Source organism: Suricata suricatta, chromosome 10, assembly GCF_006229205.1.
Source record: "Suricata suricatta isolate VVHF042 chromosome 10, meerkat_22Aug2017_6uvM2_HiC, whole genome shotgun sequence".
NCBI classification, from domain to species: Eukaryota; Metazoa; Chordata; class Mammalia; order Carnivora; family Herpestidae; genus Suricata; species Suricata suricatta.
Genome location: NC_043709.1, coordinates 51,791,711 through 51,817,355, shown reverse-complemented (window position 1 = coordinate 51,817,355; position 25,645 = coordinate 51,791,711). Strand labels below are relative to the sequence as shown.

The window sequence follows — 25,645 nt, the reverse complement described above, 5'->3', positions numbered from 1 at the left end:
TCTGAAGTAGGCTCCAGGCTCTGAGCTGTCAGCACAGAGCCTAATGCAGGGCTCAAACACTGGGAACTGTGAGATTGTGACCTGAGCCAGAGTCAGATGCTTAACTGACTGAGCCACCCAGGTGCCCCTATGTCACATTTAAAAATCAGGTGCTAGGTATTGTTTTAAGTACTTACATATGTTAACTTAATTACTCTTTGCTACAATTCTAGGGCACTAGAATGTGAAAGTGCTGTAGGAATCCTAGGCTCAGAGTATTCATACTGTGGTATAGCTGGGATTTGAACCCAGGTGGTCTTGCAGCTTTAATTCAGGCCATAAAAAAATCACTGTTCTATTCTGCCTCTTATTTTGAAGATGCATTTTAAAATGCCCCACTTTAAAAGGGGGAAAAAATGGACATTTTTTTCTTTTTAAATGGAATCTGTTTTATATTTAGTGGCAGTATTCTACCATTTTATTGCCAACTTGTCTTTTTTGACCACTTTAGATATGATACAGTATTTAGAAAAATCTTAGTTTCTTCTGGAAATTTAAATTTAATTCATTTAAAGTTTAATGGGTGATTAACTCTGTATGTAGAATGAATACTGTTTTGGTCCAGAAGTTTATTTAAAGAAAAGAAATTGGGGTGATTTATTGTTGAAACTTTGAATTTAAATTATTTATCAGTAATTGGAACCTTTTATTAGAGGCTATATGGCTCCTTCTCATACAGTTTTATAGAAATAACACATCAAGCAGACAGGAAGAACTTGTAGGATATTTTTTCTTTTACTACCTTGCCTGTATTTTAAAAGTGTTGGCTTATAGTAAACCACAAATACGTAAGGATCCCTTTTTGTACTATAAATCCATAGGAACACCCCAGCCCAGAAATGCAAATATGAAAGCTTGGTATTTTATGTTCGATGTTTACCAATTGATTTTTTTTTTCAGAAACAACTCTTTTCATGAATTTTGAAAGTCAAAAGACATTTGAGTTAAGACCATGAACGTATTGAAACCTCTGTAACATCTTCCTCAAAACTTACAGTTCAAGTAGCTTTACTGCAAAGAGAACAGTCAGTTTTGCCATTTTAGTCATTAGGTATATCCTTTTATTATATGAGTTTAGAGTGGTTTTTCTATTCCTCACTTTGAGTATCACTTCAGTAAGAAGCCATGATTATTGATAAAAGTGAATTGAAGCCATCAGGCATATTGACAAGGAGATAAGGGGAAGGTTAAGAACCAATGAAGGTGTTTACTTGCATTAATCTGATTTGGTCCTTAAAATAAGAATCAAGGTATGTATTTATATTCCTTTCTTAATGATAAGGAAACTGAGCTCAGAGAATCAGTTGAGGTTCATGTGGTTCACAGGTGGTACTTATAGCACCATTAGTGAGCATTTATTGAACGCTTACTCTGGGTCGTTCACTGTTGTAAATGCTTTATACTTATGCAGCCTTTAAAGTCAGTGCTCGTATTTACCTCATTTTGTAGATGTTTTGAGGAGTTCAGAGCTTGTTTAAGTACATGATTTATAATGATTTAAAATAGTAGGTATTATCAATATCTCTTTAGTATTAGAAATGTCTTCATGCGGTCACTACTCAAATATAATGCAAATAGTATTTCATTAAATCATTATTCCTTCTTAGTCCCTATATAGAATTTTTCAACATTTACTAAAACAGTTGTTTTTCTTCCTTGACTGAGTTCAGTTTGCGCCTTTTATTTTCACTTCCTCAGTTTCCACTGCAATTCATACTCTATATCTTATATTTTTTCCTTTGAAGTGATCTCTCCACACTTTTTCCATCTATTCTTTAAACAAGGAAAAGTAATTCTTTCAATTTTATCATCCAGTTTAGACAGAAGTCACTACTAAAGAAACCTAGAATAAGACTGGTAGTAAGTGACCTCAGTTTGGATACAGCTTAAAATGACATATCTGAAGGACTAATGAAGAATAACTCCTTAAAAAGAAGGAAAGAAGGTCAGATTGTAGTATGAGGCAGAAAACCTCTAAGATTAGCCTGTATTTGGTTATACCTACAACCATCAGTAAGATTCTTTTTACAACTTTTTACTACTTCCATCAGTAAAATTCTGCATGGTTTCCTTATAGCTCTCCCCTAGAAAAGGAGGAAAGATTGTGTAGCAGAAGTAGTCATAGAAAGGACTTCCCTCGTGAAAGAAGTCAAAGACTTTTACAAGCAAGTCCAAGAGTGGTTCAGGCTATTCTAAATTTTAGAGAGCTAGTTAAAATCAAAACCTGGAGCCTTAAAGACAAAATTAATTACCTGAGTCAAAAAAGCATCAAGTTCCTTGAGTAAAATTTTACAAAAAAAAAAAGATTAAGAATGATGAAAGTGAAATGATCATGGCAAAAGAAATTTTTGGGGTTACTTTATATTATTTATGTTAAAAAAGTTTGACGAAGTTTAACAGTTTAATCACAGTAGATTTATCTTTGAGATAGATGAAAATTTTATATTTTCAAATTCAAATGGATTTCAAGCTGTGGAAACTTAATTCTCTGGAGAAGTATAGCTAAATAGTTACATGTACCATATAGTTATGGTGATGGTTACAAAAATTATTACTCATTTACCATGTTAAGAGTTTTATACCTGTTCTCATTTTGCAGATACAGAAACTGAGGTACAGAGGTATATGTACATAGTCTTACCTGAGTCAGTGAAAGAGCAGAGATTCCTAAGCCAGGCAGACAATTCGAAAGCCCGCATTTTAAGCTGACTGCATGCTACTCATTTAAAACTGAACCATATACTCATATTATGGAAGCAGCTTTTTGAGAGAATACTTTGAAGTTTTAAAATCAGGAAGTGGTAGCTTTGTCATATTTAAATAGCACTTTCATCTGTTACCCATTTGAGGAACCTGTAGGATATTCTGTGGCTCTTTCTTTGGTTTAGCTTTCTAGTTTTAGCAATCTCATTTCTAACTTCTATAGCTCTGCTCTGGTACTGATGGTGTTTCCCATTTCCTGCAAATTACTCATTTCTTCCTCTTATATAGGGCTTTACGTGTCATTCATATTATTTTAAATACATTTTACTAATTCTTGACAATTGACTTACTTCAAAACCTATCTCAGCACCAATCTCTGTAGAATCATCCCTGATAATCCCATCCAGATATATGACCCTTTCACTCTTAAAAAAATCAAAGGGCACCTGGGTGACTTATTTGGTTGAGCATCATCTGACTTTGGCTTAGGTCATGATCTCATGGTTCGTGAGCCACACATCAGACTCTCTGCTGACAGCTCAGAGCCTAGAGCCTGCTTCCAATTTTGTGTCTCCCTCTCTCTCGGCCCCTCCACCACTTGCGCTCTGTCTCCTTCTCTTCATCAAAAAATAAATAAACAAATAAATAAATAAAGATTAAAAATTTTTTTAATAATAAGTAGCAGCTTTATTGTGATATAATTCACATATCCTACCATTTGTCCGCTTAAATCTATAGTTTACTGGGTTTCAGTATACTCAGAGAATTGTGCAACCATTACCTTAATCAATATTGAAATATCGTGCCTCCCCAAATCCTCCATGCCAATTAGGAATCCCCTTTTCCCCTCAGTTTTCCTCAAATCCTCCTGCTCTAGGCAGCCAGAAATCTACATTTTGTTCTAGAGATTTGCCTATTTTGGATATTTCATATAAGTGGAATCATATATGTGATGTTTTTGTCTGGTTTCTTCCATGAAGTATTAATACTTCATTTCTTTTTATTGCTGATATTCCATTATATAGATAATATACCAAATTGACCTTATCCCTTCATCGGTTGATAAAATTTGAATTGTTCACATTTTTGGCTCTTATAAATAATCCTGCTATAAGCATTCATTGTGCAAGTTTTTGTGTAGACATAATTGATTTCTCTTGAGTATAGACCTAGGAGTGGAAGTGCTGGTGTCTATGTTTAATTTTGGGGGGAACTGATAGGCTCTTTTCCAAAGTGGGTGCCGCATTCTACATTGCCATCAGCAGTGTGTGAGGGTTCCAATTTTTCTACATCGTTGTCAGCATTTGTTAGTGTCTTTTTTTGATTAGAGCCATCTTACTGGATGTATCTCATTGCAGTTTTGATTTGCATTTTCCTAATGATTAATGATGTTGCACATCTTTTCCTATGTGGTATTGGCCTTTTGTATACTATCTTTGGCAAAATGTTTATCTAGATCCTTTGCCTATTTTTAAATTAGATTATTTGTCTTTATATTATTGAGTTTTGAGAATTTACATATTCTAGATACAGATCCCTCATCAGAGAAATGATTTGCAAAATTTTCTCCCATTCTATGCTTTTCTTTTCACTTTCACAATTTTACTTGGCCTCCTTCCTGAGTTCCTTTTTTAATCTTAGTTTAGATGTAAAAAGAGGTCATAAAAATTAGTTCTTGCTAACTGATGAATTTAATGTGCAAAGCAGAAAATCGGTTAGAAATTCTTGAAATTTAAAATGAAGATATAAAGAGATTGTTTTATTTGAAAGAGCTTCATAGCTTTCTTCGCTTAAGTTTAACTCAAACAGTGGAATACTGAGTTATAGTTTGGTACTTTTATAAAAAGCCTGTGCATTATCTGGTTTATAGTGGCTTAAAATGTTAGATATTATTGATAACTCCTTTAGTCTCCAAAATGGCTTTATGTTCTTGCTTTGTAAATGTAAAAGCATATCATTAAATTAGAGATTTAATCTTAAAGTGAATTAACATCCAGAATTGTTTATTTTGCTAATTTTGCATAAATAGTTACAAATGTTTTTTTCTGAAACTGTGTACTACATTGGATTAGGCTGAAATATTTGTATATTTTCTTAGTTGTAAAAGGATGACTATTTTATGTCTACTTTGCAGAGAAAAAGGTGGGATTTTTAGAAAATAAATGATAGTATATTTATGTCATAATGTATTAGACAATTAAGCAAGAACTGCTTATCTAAAAATTGTAAGTATAAACATACTAATTGAGAAAAGGAAAGAAAGAACTATGCATTCATTCGCTCTATGAATTCCTAAATGTAGCTGGAGATTTCCTTCTTTCGTACTGCTTTTAAACTTTTTTTTTTATGTCTAGGCCTATTTCTCAATCATTTATTGGCCCCTATATATCTTTCCTTAAATTTGCTTCTAGTGTATATAAAAACACTAAACAACTTTTAGAATTCTCCTGTCTTTACCCTGCCACCACTGAAAAAGAAGAAGAAAAAAGAAAACTTGGCCTTTTTAGTTCTAATAGTAGCTTTTCAGTATTTGAGGACTGTCTTAAAATTAACCCAGCTTCTTTGAGCCATCAAAAACTATTCCGTCCAGACCACAATACAAATTGTTTTTCTTGATGCATTCAAAATATTTAGCATGATATAATTTAGACCTTTTTGAAGTACTTACAGCTTTTTATAAGTTTTTTACTTACTAAAGATTTGATTTGTGTTTGATCCTCCCAATAGTCTAGTGAGGTATTTCCAGTGGTCTTCATGAAATGTAAATCAGATCATATCTTTTCCCTGCTAAAAATTTTACAGTGTCTTTCTGTTACACTTAGGATAAAATCCTTATCATGACCTTAAAGGCATTGTACAGTCTGGGTCCAGCCTACCTCTCTAGCCTTGTCTAGCATTTCTTCTCTCCTCGTCATAAACTCCAACATCATTTAGTCAGTTCCTCCAACATGCCAAACTCGCAAAGTTCTGGCCCTAGCACATGCCTGTCTCTAGATAGGTTTTTTTCTTATTCTTCTTGAAATAACTTCATATGCTAAAATGTTACCACAATATTTTACTACATATGTTAATTACTTAATTACTCTCCTCCACTGGACTCTGAATTCCATGAACATAGGAACCTTGGCTATTTTGCTAGCTATCTATTCATATGGAATAGTATATACATAGTAGACCTTCAATATTAATTTAGTGGATAAAGGAATTGCCATTTCTAAGTTGAACAATCTAAAGGCTTTAGCACTAACTTCTTTAAGACCTTACTGCAAGTAATGTTGGAGGATTTGGGCATAGACCTTTTTCTTTAGAGTATAGTTAACAACTCTATACATTATGCTGTGCTTACCACAAGTGTGGCTACCATCTGTCACCATACAACACTATTGTGATGTCATTGACTATATTCCCTATGCTGTACCTTTTATTCCCAGGATTTATTCCATAACTGGAAGCCTGTATCTCCCACTTACCTTAACTCATTTTCCTCATCACACCACCTCCAGATATTATCAATAGTATGTCATTAAATGAGAGAATTAATCTTAATGCTTCCCTCTGGCAACCATCAGTTTATTCTCTGAATTTATATGTCTGATTCTGCTTTTTGTTTGTTTTTTATTCATGTTTGTTTTTTAGATTCCACATATAAGTGAAATCACATGGTATTTGTCTTTCTCAGTCTGACTAATTTCACTTCACATAATACCCTCCATAGCCTAGTACTTTCTCTGTACTAAACTTAGAATTTATACTTATTCTAGTCTGATTTCAGGAGATAAGAAAATTTATAAGCAAAACTAATCATGAAAAACAAGTGAGATTAGGTGTGAAAAAAACTTCACCGATAATTTAGTGTTCGCCCACCATTCTGGAGAGCCTCCTAAAAGAAAGATGGTATTCACTTTTTTGTAGCCTTAATTGACATGAAAATGTGATTCTCATATAGGCATAGTGTGAACACTCAGGCTTTTTCTACTAAGTTCTTAATAGGCAAAGATCTAACATTTACCAAGGATGCCCCACTTTGAAAATACTTATTTTAGTCATGAGTAAAATGGCAAATAATTACTAAAATATGCCTTTCAAATAAATATTTCAATATTTATAGCTTGGTAATAACATTATAATATCCTTCTACTATTTCAGTTTTTAAAGAGAACCCTTACTGTTTAGAAAAGAGGGGAATGGTACATGATTTTACTATTTTATCTTTAGGTGTTTGTTAAATAGGATTTGTAATAATGTTTAATGTATTAAAAAAGCATTGAACTTTAGAGTCTGAAAACCAGAGTGTTAGTTAAAACAGGCGCTGCATTACTCACTTAGTAGAGTTGTATTTCATTAATAAGTCATATTTTCTGAGTTTTGGTTTCCCCATCAACTAAATAAAAAAAGAAAGGGGAAAAAAGATGTTACTCTAACTATAAACTAACACAAAAGCACTTTATACAAAAACTTTTTATAGATATAGAGCATTTATATTTTATGTGATAGTAGAATTCTGGTTTAGGCAGTGAGCAACATGATCATATTTGTGTCTTTAAAATGTCTGTGGCAGCTGAATGGAGGGGAACTTGGAAGCAATAAACTTAAAGCGGAAGGACAGGTTGGGCAGCTATTGCAATCATCTATGCTGCTAAAATCTGATAGGGAAAGGGAGGTACAGAAGTAAGGTACTTTTCTGAAGGTACTTGATTACCAGATGTTACGTGGTGAGGAAAGGAGGAATACAGGATAATATTCTGGTTTCTGGCTTGGGAAATTAAATTATTGATGATATTTATTAAGGGACCCTAGCAAAGAAGTAAACATGAAGGTGTGAAAATGATTAATGACCACAGGTTGAGCTGTATAAAAAATCCAAGTTGAAAAGAACTAGTAGGAATTAAAAATATGACTTAAAACTGTGAGGCTTGGCCCTGGGATGCAGATTTTGTAATCATTGGTATGAAATACAATATCATTGGAGGGTATGAACAACGAGTGAAGAAATTAGCAACTCTGTAAAGTAGTAAAATCTGAGCAGAGGAAGGTTGCAAAAAAATATATATATATATATCCCTACTCTCTCTTCCAAAGAAAATAAAAGTATCCCATAGTTTAACTTAAAAAAAATTTTTTTACTATTCATTTATTTGAGAGAGAGAGAGAGAGAGAGAGAGAGCGAGAGCAAGAGCAAGAGCGAGTGAGCAGGGGAGGGGCAGAGAGAGAGAGAGGGAGACAGAATCCAGAGCAGGCTCCAGGCTCTGATCAATCAGCAAAGAGCCTGACATAGGGCTCAAACTCACAAACCCATGAGCTTAACTGACTGAGCTGCCCCTCACATAGTTTTTTTTTTTAACGTTTTATTTTAATATTGAGAGGGAGAGACACAGAGTATGAGCAGGGAAGGGTCAGAGAGAGAGAGAGGGAGACACAGAATCAGAAGCAGGCTCCAGGCTCTGAACTGTCAGCACAGAGCCCTACGAAGAGCGTGAACCCATGAACCGTGATCATGACCTGAGCTGAAGTCGGACGCTTAACAGACTGAGCCACCCAGGCACCCCTAGTTTTATTTTAGAAAGATTTGATAAGATACATAATATTATGGATCCTTTGAATTTGTGAGAAACTTTTTGAGGGTTCTTTGGGATAGGAAGACTTCTTGTACAAGGTTGAAGAGGAAATGAGAGTTGAGTACAAATTTAAGCTTGACTGCAAGGACAAGTCAAAAATGGAAGTAGATACAGAAGGAAATAAGTGTGAGAGTTGGGAGGTGATGTGGAGGAAAAGGGTGAAAGAATTGGCCCAGTTTACATGCTGGGCAGGGGAGGGGGGGCGGCGGGGAACCAAGGTACAAGGAGAAACATGAGAGTAGGGGCTCTTTTTAGGTAAGTCTCCAAGGAGGCACAAGGAAATTAAATCCAAAGCATAGGACCAAAAACAATTAGCCTTGGATTTAAAGAGGATTACATCCTTCACAAATATGCAGTGGAATCAGATAAGATTAAGGTGTGAACGCAGGAGAATTGGACAGAAAGTAGGGGCTTCTAACTTCCTCAGAAAATAGGGAAGCAAGATTATCTATTCAACCTAACAGATGAGAGAGTTAGACTGGCAACGTTTTGAAATTTTTGGAAATAGAGAAGGCTGTCTGAAGGTATGCTGGAGGATTGTGGGTCATCTCTGAAGGATTTGAGAGATTGAAGACCATAGATCTTTAATCTCCATGAGATTTTCTTTACTACTTTTTGAATCCATATAATATTAATATTATAAAAATATTTTCACATTAGTATACTAGTTTGTGAGAATCATGGGTAGTGCAAGGGTTAGGCACTCATGAAGTACTTTGTAACCCACTGAAACAGAGGGAAACGGTAGTGATTAAGCTATAGCCAGAGGCCTCAATCGTAAATAAAGTGATTTTGATCTTATTTTGGTACAGGTACCTCATGGCATTTTATATGGGAGCACAGTCAGATGTCTTTATATTATTAAAAAAGGACTCTATATCTTATAGATTTCACCTTTGGTCTCATCTATAAGGTATAGAGTCTTTTGTAAAAGCAACTTAAATTAGCGCATTTGTCACAAAGCCATTTATCACCCTTCTGTACTTTGGACTCTTTGGATATTTGCAGACTGGTATTTAGATGAATTTTAGATGGTTGCAAATCTATAATCAGTATATGTGTCAATTTTAGGGTTTTTTTTATTGTTTTGCTTATTAAATCTTCCCAGATATCAAGGTTATAATCTGTACTTTCTATATTTTACGTGCTTTGCTTTTCTTTTGAGATGTCATGCAATCATTTCTACTTTTCTGGTTTACTTACTGGCTGCTCTAGTTTCCAAAAGGAAATAATTTCTTGAGAATGAATACATTATTATATGTCAGAACATAATTTGATAAATTTAGAAATAATCAAATAAATCATGCATTTTCCAAAGAAAATTATCCAGAACTTATGTAAATTTTTTATCAAAATTCAAATGTGAATTCATCTATTTGGAAAAGATTGTATAAGATAAAGAGATAAATATAAGAGATAAACCTGCAAATTTCTTTCAAAAATAAATAGTAAAACAAACTATGCATTTTATACATTTTGCTGTACATATTTCTATCCCAATTTAAAAAAACTAACGTGTATTTATAATTAGTTTTCTTATTTTTATGGCTGAAATGTCTTTACATTTATTGACTGTCACTTAACTCTTACCAGTTTTCACCTCAAAATTATTCAGTCTATACATTTGACTCCACTTCACTATGTGTGTGTATATGTATACTGTATATATAAACTATTATTCTGTATTAAATAGAAAATATTAGCCATGTTTAATGTCCTATTTCAGGAAGACAAGAGAATATAAAAGAAAATATAACAAACCCACTCACTTATCTCTTAGTTTAAAAAAATAAAACATTGGGCACCTGGGTGGCTCAGTCGGTTAAGCTTCTGACTTCAGCTTAGTTTGTGAGGTCGAGTTCCGCATTGAGCTCTGCACCCTCAGTGCAGAGCCTGCCTGGGAGTCTCTCTCCCTCTCTTTACCTCTGCCCTACTTGTTCACGTGGACATACTCTCTCTCTTTCAAAATACATAAACCTTAAAAATAAATAAATAAGTAAAACATTACAGAAACAGTTGAATGTCCCTGTGTATACTTTCCTAGTCCCATCGCCTTCCCTCCCTTGTCAGAGGGAGCCATTGCCCTGAATTAGATTATTGTTATTAATTTAAATTCTATATTATTTTATTTAGTTTTCTAATTATTAAGATTATGTATATATTTTAATATATGCATAGATCAATAAAGAGTATGTACTGTTTGTGGCATGTTTAAGTTTTCTGTAGTTGCACTGTGTGTGCATACCTGTTGTCTTTATATATTTGTTATACGTGTGGTTTTGCATTTTTTTGGTTCAACATTGTAGTTTTAATATTTATCCTTATTAATACATATAGTTGTATTTTTCATTAGAATTTTTGTGTGATATTTTTGGTATGAAAAGTGGATATTAGGGTTTTTCTACCTTTTTCATTCTTAACAAATTATTCTGCATTATTGTATTTTTATAAATATGTGCCAGAGTTTCCATAGGGTAAAACTCAGCAATGGCAATACATGGTCATATGGCATGTACATCTTCATCCTTAGTAGACATTGCCAAATACCATCTAAACTAGTTGGAAGGAACTAGAAGTTTCTAGTTTACTCCCTCTGTGGCACTATACCAGTTCCCGCTACTATACATCCTCTCCACAACTTAGTGTTGCTGACATATGTGCACACGCTTGTGTTCACCAGCTTCGTGAGAACAGTATGGTTATGGTGTTCTTTTTGCTGATGAACATGAGCATCTTCTCATAGGTATAGAGGCAATTATGATTTTTCTCTTCTGTAAATTGTTTTTTTTTAATTCTTTACAATTTTTCTTTTCATGTATTCTAATCCTTTATTGGTCTCCCCCAGTCTGTATGTTACCTCTTTACATAATGGTGTCTTTGTTGAATGGCAGCTTTTCATTTTAACCTTGGCAAGTTTATCAATCTTTATCTTTAAGGTTTTTGCTTTTTGTCTTAACTGTTCTTTATTCTAAGGTAATGATAATTTTTTCCTTTTTTAAAAAAATTATACTTTCACATTTACATTTTTAATCCAACTGTAACTTATTTTTGTACAGTTCTGCTATAACACAGCATGTGTTCCTAAAAATTACTGCGTTATATGCAAAATCATGCAATAAAAGACATGGCATATGGGAAAAATGGGGCTAGGACACAGCACTCAAAAAAATTTTGTCAGTGACACATTAAAAAACATAATAGGGGCACTTGGGTGGCTCAGTTGGTTGAGCGTCCAACTTTGGCTCAGGTCATGATCTCATGGTTTGTGGGTTCGAGCCATGCATCGGGCTCTGTGCTGACAGCTTGGAGCCTGGAGCCTGCTTCGGATTCTGTGTCTCCCTGTCTGTGCCCCTTCCTGCTCATGCTCTATCTCTGTCTCTCAATAAAATAAATGTTAAAAAATGGGGGGGGGGACATAATAAATGTGGTAGCACAGTCTTACATGTGTTGAATTGTTAAGAAACATATAACTACCACAGTAAATATGGCATTTTTATTTTGAAGATGGTGAAGTTGACTTGTGGAAGTAGGATTTAAAGGGTTGCAGCTTGTGAGTTATTGTGAAGCAGTGGAAGGAAAGTTTTCTGAAACCTGCCAAGAATTTGTGGGGTTTTTTGTTTTTGTTTTTTAATTTTATTTATTTAAATAATTTCTACACCCAACATGGGGCTGGAACTCACAACCTTGAGATCGAGTCACATGTTCTATTGACTGAGCCAGCCAGGTGCCCCTGAAATCTGCCAAGAAGTTTTAACAGCACATGTAGAGAATGTGGCTCATGACACATTAAGATGTTTGAAGTGTGTGTGTGTTTGGTGCATTCCTATGTGGTTCAATGCAGCTGAGTAGTTTCTGTATCACCTTGTGTTTGTTTCAGAGTTAGGACTATAGTAAAGCAGGATCAGAATTTAAGAAGCTTCCTATTAGGGTTTCTAGGCAACTCACCTGCCTTACCTAGTCCCAGCCCTGCTGTGTATTATTAAAGTAGTGCTTAAACATACTGAAGTTTGTACTGTTGTCCCCTGATATATCATGTTCAACATTAACAAGTTTTCAAAGCAAACATTAGAGTAGAACTGACTGCATATGTGAGGTAGCTCTCTCATTTTTTCCGCACTTAAAACTAGATCTTTCCCCACTAGTTTATAATGAAGTTTTTGGCATATATCATAGTTCCACATACACATGAGTCCAATTTTTGTTTCTTTGTGCTGTTTTCATTGGTCTCTCTGCTTCTCTCTACATCAGTATCACATTTTTTACTCACAAGTCTGGCACTGTGTAACCTTGGGCAAGTTATTTCTGTGTGCCTGTGACATTATGATAGTATCTACTTTATTGGGTAAAGGAATAAATGAACTAGTATGTTAAAGTGCTTAGAAATATGCACCTGACCAAGAGTAAAGCTCAAATGTTAATTATTTTGTTATTAAAAGTAATTTCTTTAACTTAATAAAGAGTTTTGATAACTAGTAGGGTGATATTGCCATCTTGTTTTTTCTAAACTATTTGAGAGGAATTGGGAAAGGCTTATGGAAGGATTCCCTGAGAAGGTGACAGGTAGAGTGTCTGGTAAATAGATGTTGGGAGCAACAGGAGAATATTCTAGGCAGATGGAGAAATTAGGGGAAAAATGGAGTATTTAGTAATAGAAAGAAGGTTTTTTTAGTTAGATCTCAGCAAAAAGAAAATTAGTGCCAGTTGAGACTAGAGAGGTAGATAGTGGATAGATCAGACAGGACCTATTAGCAATGTTAAGGATTTTAGACTTCATCTTAAAATCAAAGTTATAACTATTTATAAAGATTATTATTGCATGACTTTTATTCTTTCATAAAGGTATAAGAATAAAAGTTATGAAAAATCAATCTTTACAAATAGTTGTAGTTATTTAAAAAATTGGTCCCATTTGGATCCCGATAGCACACCAGTGTTTAAGAGTGTGTTGAGAAGGGCACCTGGGTGGCTTAGTTAAGCATCTGAGTTTGGCTCAGGTCATGAGCTCAAGACTGGTGAGTTCGATCCCTGTGTCAGGCTGTGTGCTGGCAGCTCAGAACCTGGAGCCTGCTTCGAATTCTATGTCTCCCTCTCTTCCTACCTCTCTCCTCATGTTTTGCCTCTCTCTCTCCTTTTTTCTCTTTCTCTCAAAAAGAAATAAATATTTTTTTAAAAATGAGTGCTGTTGAGAATGTCTAAGTCTTGTCTTTGTTCACCTATTTGTAATCTTTGAGAGGTACTGATTCTGTTGTAGGCTTTTATCAGTTAAATTGAAGAGTCTTACATTTTGGCAGATACACAGATTAGGGGTTGAGTTTTTACAGTATAACATCTATGTATATGTCTTGAAATAATTTTTTTTTAATTTAGTTGTTCTAATTTAGTTAGTTAATTTAGTTCATCTAATATTGTTACCTTTCTTGAGTACACCTGAGAAGTCTACATACTTTTTTAAAATTTTGAACTATTTATTTTTTTCATTTTTTAAAAATCCAAGTTAGTTAACATATAGTGTAATAATGGTTTCAAGAACAGAGTTTAGTGATTCATTACTTACATTTAACCTCCATGCTCACCCCAACAAGTGTCCTCCTTTTTTAAAAATTAGTTTTTTAATTTACATACAAGTTAGCATACAGTGCAATAATGATTTCAGGAGTATTTTCCTTACTGCCCCTTATCCATTTAGCCCATCCCCCTCCCACAACCCTTCTAGCAACACTCTGTTCTCTATATTTAACAGTCTTTTATGTTTTCTCCCCTTCCCTGTTTTTATATTATTTTTGCTTCCCTTATGTTCATCTGTTTTGTATCTTAAATTCTTTATATAAGTGAAGTCATATGATACTTGTTTTCCTCTGACTAATCTCACTTAGCATAATACCCCACAGTTCAATCCATATAGTTGCAAATGGCAAGGTTTCACTCTTTTTGATTGTCGAGTAATACTCTATTGTATATATATACCACATCTTCTTCACCCATTCATCCATCAATGGACATTTGAACTCTTTCCATACTTTGTCTATTGTCCATAGCCCTGCTATAAATATTGGGGTGCATGTGCCCCTTTGAAACAGCACACCTGTATCCCTTGGATAAATACTTTGTAGTGCAATTGCTAGGTTGTAGGGTAGTTCTATTTTTAATTTGGGGGGGAACTTCCATACTGTTTTCCAGGGTGGAGAAGTCTACATATTATTTTTGTAATAGATGTTTCTGGTTTTTTCTATATTTCTTTCATCTTTCATTATCACAAAATTCCGCAAATAAGATATAGGTGGCCTACAATAGAAATATGATGGACTTTTCAATTGAAAGTAATGTTGGAAGCAGATAAATATCCATTGAATGGGAGAGTATCCTCTTACAGTAGTATTATAGAGAAAGTAGTCATTTCAAGATCTAGGAGAGAGTTGAACTATAAATATGGCAAAAGATGAGATGAGTACTACCCAGTACAAACCTCTACTATAACAGTGAAGGATATATTAAATACTTTGGCAGATAAAATGCCATCTTTTAGAAATACCTTTTAAATATAAATAGAATTTCGATACTATTTCTCAAGTAGTTTTAATGTAAGTTTTATAAATTGCTTGTTATTTATAGTATTTCCCTTTAATCTGTAAATTCAGTGCAATTCCAATCAAAATCTTAATTTTTTTGTGTGGAACTTGATAAACTGACTCTAAAATTCATGTGGAAGAGCAAATGTCCAAGGATAGTTAAGGCAATTGGCAAAAACAATGAGCTGGGGGAACTTGCCCTCGAAAAATCAAGATTAAGATTAAAGTAATAAAGATACAATAAAATTGATGCAATGATAAAAAAAAATAGATGGAACAGAGGAAAGACCATTTAGTGTGACATTAATTTGCAAAGAAAGCAAATGAAACATCTGAATATTTTATTTAAATCCCTGGAGACATTGTAAAAATTTTTAGTGAGTGATGTATAACTAAGTGTAATTTTCTTTATTATTTAACATGTAAAGTTATTGCTGATCTATTTAGAAACAGGGTTTTCTTAAAACTTAGTCTCTGAACTTTTTCTCCTCGTAAGTCTCAAATTTTTCAATTTGAGGGCTTTCTGTTACATAGTCCTGACCATCGGTTTGGAGTACAAATATATAGATAATTCTACAATACTCACTTTTACAGAACTAAACTGCTGATGAATATTCTCTAGGAATTTGCTTCATATATTTTCAGATATAACTAGGATTTCATTCCAAAACTTAGTGCTGCATGTGTTAAGCACAGATACATTATGATGATGGTCTCCAAATAAACTTGGTTACTTGTGTTAGTACACATGTGGGCTTTAAACAATCTTTTTAACCTTTACTCCTCATTTTGTTTGTGATTAAACCTAGTTAAGTGTGGGGAAAATGTTTCTGGTAGAGAATTTAAAATAATTATGAGTCTGTGGCAAAGTGTTATTTCATAGTAGGTATAAAGTAGAATAAATTTGTAAAGTTTTTTAGGTTCATGATTTTTTTTAATGTTTTCTTTACTAAAGCACCATTATTTGACTTCTTCTGTTACTGGTCATCTTACAAGTAGCCAATTCTAGATATTTTAAAAGAAGATGAATGCAGTTTCAGTGATGCTTAGAGTGCTTGGGTACCACACTTTTGAAACCCTCAAAAAAACCACAAAAGACAATTCTGCTTGCCCCAGCAGATTTTACTGCTGTATGAAAAACACATGTAGACAGTATTGTTGTTATTAACTTTTTATTAGTGAAGAAGCTAATTAATTTTTAGTTTTAACAAAGTTTTATTATAGTTATTATAATTGATCTTGCAGACCTTTAATAATCCACTTTCCTTAACCCCCAAAAGATAGAGTAAAATATATACAATTAACATACTGTCTTTTTAATTTTTTTGCAAAAGAACCATGTCCTATTTCTTTATAGTTTACCATGTTGTATTTTAAAATTTATTTTGATTGATTCTTAAGATCACCATTTGAATTTTTGTTCGGTTGTCAAATATTTTATTGAATAGTTATTGTGTTTTTTATGAGGTACTGTTAAGGATTTTTTTTTAACATGTATGTCAATACTTGTCCTCAAATAGTAGATATTTAATAGAACAGTAGAATTAACACTACACAAGTGAAGTGTTTTTTTCCAGATACTAAGTGACATTACAGTTATTATTAATAATCCTTTGAAGTAGGCATATACTTTAATATAAAATAAAGTATCAAAAATAGCTTCTTTGCTGTTCTTATAGTTCCTTTACTGATTTCTTTTCTTTTTTAGGTACCTAGTCGATAGTCGCTGGTTCAAACAGTGGAAAAAATATGTTGGCTTTGACAGCTGGGACAAATACCAGATGGGAGATCAAAATGTATATCCTGGACCCATTGATAACTCTGGACTTCTCAAAGGTCATTATTTCCTTTCGTGAGTCAGGTTGTAAATGTGTTTATTTGAATATGTTATAGAAAATATATGTAATATGGGAAATGTTAACTTAAATAGATTAGAAATTTCTTTAGGGGTGCCTGGCTGGCTCTGTCAGTTAAACGTCCAACTTCGGCTCAGGTCATGGTCTTGCAGTGAATGAGTTCAAGCCCTGTGTCAGGGTCTGTGCTGATAGCTCAGAGCCTGGAACCTACTTCAGATTCTTTGTCTCCCTCTCTCTCTGCCCCTCCCCTGCTCAAGCTTTGTCTGTCTCTCAAAAAAATGAATAAATGTTAAAAAAAAATTCTTCATATAATAGATTTGACCTATTTAACGCAAATTATTCTACCATAATTAGTTATTACTGTGTATCATGACAGATTTTTTTCATTTATTATGTAAGAAGGGTTCATATAATTCACATCTTTAAATGAAGAATGTAAGTTAGAAAGCACCATCTTACTTGGAGGAAGTGTTTCATTATTCCTAATGGACACATGGTAATATTTTTAAGTTGCGGAGCACTGATACATATTTACATTCGTGGATTTTTACTTTGATCTTCTCCAACCCTCACTACTTACTAGTCTTCTAAACCCCTCATTACCTTTAAAGAGAGTAAAACATAAGTACCAGAACTTCCATTTCTGGTCAAGATGGAGTAACAGGGGCTAGATTTACTCTTCTACCTGAGCAAACTAAAACCTTGACAAAATATATAAATCAGTGGTTCACAGAACACTGGATAACAGGCAGCAAAGAACAGTGATTTTCAAGATAAAGGAAACAAATGAGGTGAGCCCTATGATTGCCATAGCTTACTGCATTGATAGCAGTTTTCAAAAGGGGAAACCCATGTAGAGCCTGGCAATCTCCTCTAGTTGAGGAAACAGTATGGAGTTGAGGGAGACCCAGGCCACCAACGTTTTCAGTTCAGAATACCAGGTAGGAATGGCCAGTAAAAAGAGACAGAGACCTAGAGATATACAGAGATATTCAATTTCCAACTGAATTTTGATTAGCTCATGTATAGTGAAGGGGGTACCCGAGGCCAGGGAAGAAGCACCTGAAAGAATTAGAGGGAACAATCATTGGAGCTCATATAGGACCAAGAATAAAGTGTTCATAGCAGGTAGAGTGCAGAGCCTTATAATTTATGGAGTATACTACTGAGAACAGTTTTGCCACTGTAATAAGGCAAAAATTAATCATCCTATCCTGTCCTGAAAGCGTCAAGCTGTATATCTTAGAACAAAATGCAAGAGTACTTACAGGAATACGAAAATACTCAGCATCCAACAGGATAAAATGTATAATGTCTTGGATCCAAACAAGTATTACAAGGTATGTTAAGAAGCAGAAAAATATGATGCATAATCAGGGAGAAATATCAATGCTTAAAAAAAATTTTAAGTAGAATAAAATGAACAAATGAAACACACAAAACAAATTAGTAACATGGTAGATTTAAACTCTTCTCTGTGAGTAATCACATTAAATGTAAATACTAACTCTCAGTGACTACTCTCTCTCTTATATACTCATCTCCCCTTTGAGTATGGGTAGAGCATGTGAATTAGCATGAGATATTATTCCCAGGATTATTTATGTTATATGGCAAAAGGGAGCTTATCCAATCACAAGTGCCCTTTAAAAACAGGCTTTTCTTTGACTGGTGGCAGAAGTCAGAGATTCAAAGCATGAGAATTACTCAATGCATCATTGCTGGTTCAAAATGGAAGGGACCATTTGATCCTTTAGGAACAGAGAGAGTCCCAGGCTCACAGCCAGCAAGGAAACAGACCACCTCAGACCTGGTGTCATGAAGAACTGAATTCTGCCAACAATCTGAATGGACTTGGAAGCAGATTCTTCCCCAGAGTCTCTAGATAGGAGATCAACCCACCTGACACCTTGATTTCTGCCTTATCAGACCCTAAGTAGAGAACCCAGTTGAGCCTACCTGAACTTGTAATTCACAGAGCTCTGAGATAGTAATGGGTATTTACTACCCACTGCCTTAGTTGTTATGCAGCATATAGAAAAGTAATACATGTGCTAATAATAATCAAAAGAAACCTGGAGTGGCTATGCTATACTAATATATAATTATATAACATATAAATAATACGTAAAGAAAATGAGAGTTTCAAAACAGTGACATTGGTTTTTAAGAAACTAAAATAGAACAGATTAAACTTAAACAGAAGAAAGAAAATAAGAAAAAAATAATCTCAGAACAGAAACTCAATGAAACCAAAAACTGGTTCTTCTCAAAATGAATATAATATGATATGTCAATTATAAAAGAATAAACTGGTTCTTTGTGAAATAATAAAATTGGTCTATATCTAGTTTGATCATAAGAAAAAGAGAAAAGGGGCACCTGGGTGGCTCAGTTGGTTAAGCGTCTGACTCTTAATTTCAGCTCAGGTAATGATCTCACAGTTCATGAGATTGAGAAATGGAGCCCTGTGTCAGACTTTGTGCTGACAGTAGGATCCTGCCTATGACTCTCTCTCTCCCTCTCTCACTGCCCCTCTCTCACTCATATGTGTGTGCATGCACACACACTCTCTCTTTAAATATAACATTAAAAAAAAGAAAAGAAAAGACACAATTGCCAGTATCAGAACACAAGAGCGGTAACACCAGTTCAGAATCAACAACTATTAAAAGGTCAATAAAGAAGTATTATGAACTTTATATCATTAAATTCAACAAACCAGATGAAAAAAGTGAAACTACCAAAGCTCATTCCAAAAGAATAGATTTCCTGAATAGCCCTGTATCAACACAGAAAATGAATTTTTAGTTTAAAATTTTTCATAAAGAAAAAATCAGATACAAATGATGCCATTGGTGAATTTCACCAAATATTTAAAGGAGAAATATATACCTATTTTACAAAACTCTTCAAAATTGGGAGATAATGCTTTCCAACTCATGCTATGAAATCATCATTACCTTGATACCAAAATCTTACAGAGACATTCCAAGAAAACTATAGACCACAATCTTTTTTTAAAATGTTTTTTATTTATTATTTTTGAGAGACAGAGGCAGCGAGAGCAGGGGAGGTTCAGAGAGCGAGGGAGACAGAATCTGAAGACAGGCTCCAGGCTCTGAGCTAGCTGTCAGCACAGAGTCCGATGCGGGGCTCAAACCCACGAACCGTGAGATCATGACCTGAGCTGAAGTCAGACCCTTAACTGACTGAGCCACCCAGGCGCCCCAACCACAATCTTGTCTAAACAGAAGTTTAGTAAATAAAGTCCAACTATGAAGTGTATATATATCTCAAATAGAAATATGTGTTTAAAAGATAGTAGATCAGGACTCCTGGGTGGCTCAGTTGGTTAAGCGCCCGACTCGGCTCAGTTCATGATCTTGCAGTCTACGGGTTTAAACCTCACATTGGGCTCTGTGCTGACAACTCAGAACCTGGAGCTTGCTTCAGATTCTGTGTGTGTCTCCCTCTCAAAAATAAATAAACAAAAAATTTTTAAGATAAAAAAGATAATATATTGTGTAAAATAAGAGAGTAAAAGGAAGGACATTTCCTCATCCTCATAATGGGCAACAAAAAACCTACAGGTGACATGAAAAAGGCAAGAGTGTGCACTCAGCTCTTCAGCTGACATTATTAGAAGTTCTACCCAGTGCAATAAGGCAAGAAGAGGTAAAAAGCATACAGGTGGTACAGGAAGAAGTAAGTAGTGAATCTGCTTTTATTCATAGCTATGTCCATGTAGAAAACAATGGAATCTACAAAAAACAAAGTTTCTAAGGACTAATAAATAAGATTGGTTTATAGGATATAAGACAATTATTTCAAACCCCATTTGTATGTTTTTTAATTTTAATTTTATTTTTAACAGCAAGTGAGCTGGAGAAGGAGGGGGGGAGAGAGAGAGAGACAGACAGACAGACAGACAGAATCAAGCTCCATGCTCAGCATGGAGCCTGACATGCTCAGGAGCCATGATCCTGAGATCATGATCTGAGCTGGAATCAAGAGTCAGATGTTCAACTGACTGAACCACCCAGATGCCCCCAATTGTATTTTTATATGCTAACAATGAAATAACACAAATAGAAAAGTTTTAAATACATTTTATAGTAACATCAACAAATTTAAATATGGATAAATCTGACCAAAAAAATGCAAGACCTGTACCCTGAAAAGTGGAAAACATTTCTCATAGAAATCAAAACCTAAACAGAGAAGTCATGTTGGTGGAGCCAAAGACTCAATATTGTTAAATTTCCCCCCTTAATCTAGATTGAGCACAATTCCCAATCATATTTCTAGTAAGCATTTAAAAAATTGAGATAGGAAAAAAATTTAAGACAGAATTTATATATCATAAAATTCATCCTTTTAAAACTGTATGATTCAGTGGTCTCTAGTATAGTCACAAAGTTTTACAACCATCACTATCTAGTTCCACAATATTTTCAACACCCCACAAAGAAACTTTGTACTCATTAGCAGTCGCTTCCTATCTCCTCTTAAAACCCCCAACTCTAAGCAACCACTAATCTATATTCTGTCTCTATGGACATTTCATCTAATTGGACATTTCATCTACATTTCCTGCAGTATGTAGCCTTTAACATTTGAATTCTTGCTCCTAGGACAAAGTTTTCAAGTATCATCCATATAGCATGAACCAGTACTTCATTCCTTTTTCATAAATGAATGATTTTCCTTTGTATGGATCTACCACATTTAATTTATCCATTCATCAACTGATGGATATTTGAGTTTTCATTTTCTGGTTAATGATGCTGTGAACATTTTCACATACCAATTTTTGTATAAATATATATTTTCATTTCTTTTGGGTACATACTTAGATATGGAATTATTAGGTCAGATAGTAACTCTATATTTAACTATTTGAGGAATTATTTGACTGTTTTCCAAAATGCTATGCACTATTTTACATTTTTACTAGCAGTATATGAAGGTTCCAATTTCTCCTTGCCGACACATTGTCTATCCTTTTATTATAGCCATCCTGCTGGGCGTGAAGTGCTATCTTATTGTGATTTTGATGTATATATCCCTAGTAGTTAATGATGTTAAGTGTCTTATTGGTGCTGCTTACAAAATCTTTTTTGGAGAAATATTAGTTCACATCCTGTTTTTATTTTTTAATTGGGCTTCCTTTTAGTTTTCTAAGTGTGCTTTATGTATTTTGGATATCAACCCCTTATCAGATATATGGTCTTCAAAAATTGTCTCCCAATCTGTAAATTGTGTTTTACTTTCATGATTGTATCTTTCAAGCACAAAAGTTTTTAATTTTGATTAAGTCCAATATATATTTTTTCTTTGGTTACTTGTGGTTTTGGTGTCAAAATGCATTACCTAATACAGGATCATAAAAGCTTTATACTTAATTTTTTTCTAAGAGTTTTATAGTTTTAGCTATTACATTTATGACTTTGATCAATTTTAAGTTACTGTTTGTATACAGTGTGAGACAAGGATCAGTTGAACAGATTAGAGAATCCAAAAGTAGATCCGCACATATGTGGTCAATTGATTTTAGACAAAGATGTAAGAGTATTTCAGTAGAGAAAAGATAGAGTTTCAAACAAATGCTGCTTGAGCTTTAGGTATCTGCAAAAAAAAAAAAAAAAAAAAGGCCAAGAAATTGAACTTTGATCCACACGTGACATCATATACAAAATAAACTCAAAACAGATCATATAAACTGTTAAAAATAGGGAGAAAATCTTTGTGACATTGTGTTAGGCCTATTTCTTAAGTGTGATACAAAAAACACAACTGATAAAAGAAAAAAAACTGTGTTGAGTAATAAAAGCTTTTTCAAATGATAACTGTTAAAAGAATGAAAAACAAACCACACTGTGGGGAAATATTTGCAAATCACCTAGCTGATAAAAGACTTGTATGCAGAATAAAGAATTCTTGAAACTGTATTAATCTAACAAAACCTAGTGGAAAACAGGCAAGAGATTTGAACAGATGATTCACCAAAGAAATAGGATTTTCAAAAACTACATAATTGCATGGATACTCAGCATCATTAGTCATTAGAGAAATGAGATTTGAAACCACAATGAGGTACTACTATGTATTTATCAAAATGATTAAAATTTAAAAGAATGATACTTAGGTGTTGATAAGGTTGTGAAATAAGTAGAACTTTCAGGCACTATTTCTGGAAATGAAGTAGGAAATTTCTTAAAAACCTAAACCCTAAAACCCAGTCATTGCACTCCTACATATTTACCCAAAAGAAATGAGAACATATATCCATATGAAAACTTTACACACATGTTCACAGCAGTGTTACTTGTAATAGAGAAAATTGGAAATAACCCCAAATGCCCATCAATAGCTAAATGGATAAACAAATTATAGTATATCCATATGAAATCCTACTCAGCAATTAAAAGTAATGATGTATAGGAGCACCTGGGTGGCTCTGTTGGTTAAGCGTTCTACCCTGGGTTTTGGCTCAGGTCATGATCTCACCGTTTCATGAGTTTGAGTCCCTCGTCAAGCTATGCACTGGCAGTGCAGAGCCTGCTTGGGGTTCTCTTTCTCACTCCCTCTCTTTCTCTTCCCCTCCCCTGCTCACGCTGTCTCGGTCTCTCAAAATAAATAGATAAACCTAAAAATAAAAAAGGAATGAAAATATTGATATGTAAGAACATGGATAGCTCTCAAGATAATTATGTAGTGTAAAAAAAGTCAAATAAAACCAGTACATATAATTTTTATATGAGATTCCAGAAAATGTTACTACAGGGTAACAAAAAAGACAAGTTTCACATAAAATTCTATGAAATGCACATTAGTCTATAGTTGCAAAATACGGATAAACAGATAAGTGATTTTTCTGAGGACAGGACAGTAGATCTGGATGGACAGAGAAGAGATTACAAAGGACTGTTAGGAAACCTTTGAGGAGGAGGGATATATCCACCATTTTGGTCATGGTGATGATTTCACATTTGTATTGATCTGTCAAAATTTACCACATAGTTCACTTTAAATATGTACAGTTTATTCTTTATCAATTATGTATCAGTAAATGCAGAAGTAACAAATATTCTCCTAGATACAAAGTTACTGTTTGATTCTGGTATATAATAAAATCATTTACTCAAACTCTTGAATTATTGTGGAAGACAGCTTAAAAATCTTAACATTTCAACTTTTCTTTCTTTTCCCAAGTTTTCTTCAAAGCAGTCTGTCAGTAATGGAAAGAAAATGTATGTTAGAGTGAACCAATCTGTGTTTGAATCCATTTTCTTTTTTTAATTTAATTTTATTTATTTTTTTAAATAGTTTATTGTCAAATTGCTTTCCATACAACACCCAGTGCTCTTCCCCACAAGTGCCCTCCTCCATCACCACCACTTCCCCCCTCACCCTTCCCCTTCAACCCTCAGTTCGTTTTCAGTATTCAATAGTCTCTCAAGTTTTGCATCCCTCTCTCCCCCCAACTCTCTTTCCCTCTTCCCCTCCCCCTGGTCCTCCATTAGGTTTCTCCTGTTCTCTTGTTAGACCTATGGGTGCAAACATATGGTATCTGTCCTTCTCTGCCTAATTTATTTTGCTTAGCATGACACCCTCGAGGTCCATCCACTTTCCTACAAATGGCCATATGTCATTCTTTCTCATTGCCATGTAGTACTCCATTGTGTATATATATACCACATCTTCTTGATCCACTCATCAGGTGATGGACATTTAGGCTCATTCCATGTTTTGGCTGTTGTTGAGAGTGCTGCTATGGACATTGGGGTACATGTGCTCCTATGCATCAGCACTTCTGTATCCCTTGGGTAAATCCCTAGCAGTGCTATTGCTGGGTCATAAGGGAGTTCTATGGATAGGTTTTTGAGGAACCTTCACACTGTTTTCCAGAGTGGCTGCACCAGTTTACATTCCCACCAACAGTGTAGGAGGGTGCCCGTCTCTCCACACCCTCGCCAGCGTCTATAGTCTCTTGATTTGTTCATTTTAGCCACTCTGACTGGCGTGAGGTGGTATCTCAGTGTGGTTTTGATTTGTGTTTCCGTGATGATGAGTGATGTTGAGCATCGTTTCATGTACCTGTAGGTCATCTGGATGTCCTCTTTGGAGAAAGTATCTGTTCATGTCTTCTGCCCATTTCTTCACTGGGTTATTTGTTTTGTGCGTGTGGAGTTTGGTGAGTTCTTTGTAGATTTTGGATACTAGCCCTTTATCTGATATGTCATTTGCCACTATCTTTTCCCATTCTGTCGGTTGCCTATTACTTTTCTTGATTGTTTCCTTTGCAGTGCAGAAGCTTTTGATCTTGATGAAGTCCCAAGGGTTCAGTTTTGCTTTCATTTCCCTTGCCTTTGGGGATATGTTGAGTAGGAAATTGCTGCGGTTGAGGTCAAGGAGGTTGTTTCCTACTTTCTCCTCACATTTAGGTCCTTCAGCCATTTGAGTTAATTTTTGTGTATGGTGTAAGAAAGTGATCTAGTTTCATTCTTCTGCATGTTGCTGTCCAGTTCTCCCAGCACCACCTGCTAAAGAGGCAGTCTTTTTTCCATCAGATACTCTTTCCTGCTTTTTCAAAAATTAATTGGCCGTACATTTGTGGGCCCAGTTCTGGGTTCTCTATTCTATTCTATTGGTCTGTGTGTCTGTTTTTGTGCCAATACCATACTGCCTTGATGATGACAGCTTTGTAGTAGAGGCTAAAGTCTGGGATTGTGATGCCTCCCGTTTTGGTTTTCTTCTTCAATATTACTTTGGCTATTCGGGGTCTTTTGTGGTTCCATACGAATTTGAGAATAGTTTGTTCTAGCCTTGAGAAGAATGTTGGTGTAATTTTGATGGGGAT

The 25,645-nt window shown here is 34.4% G+C and overlaps 1 protein-coding gene across 7 annotated transcripts in view; it reads left to right on the top strand.

Moving 5' to 3' along the window:
• The window catches only part of USP15 (ubiquitin specific peptidase 15), a 120,390-nt gene that overhangs the window by 4,967 nt on the left and 89,778 nt on the right, over window positions 1-25,645 (top strand). For all 7 annotated transcript variants that reach the window (XR_003913984.1, XM_029953095.1, XM_029953094.1 and 4 more), the window contains exon 2: window positions 16,632-16,759. Coding sequence is in view for 6 of the 7 variants with exons in the window: in XM_029953095.1 (XP_029808955.1) it covers window positions 16,632-16,759 (128 nt within the window). In the remaining variant the exon portion in view is untranslated. The remainder of the gene's footprint in view (window positions 1-16,631; window positions 16,760-25,645) is intronic.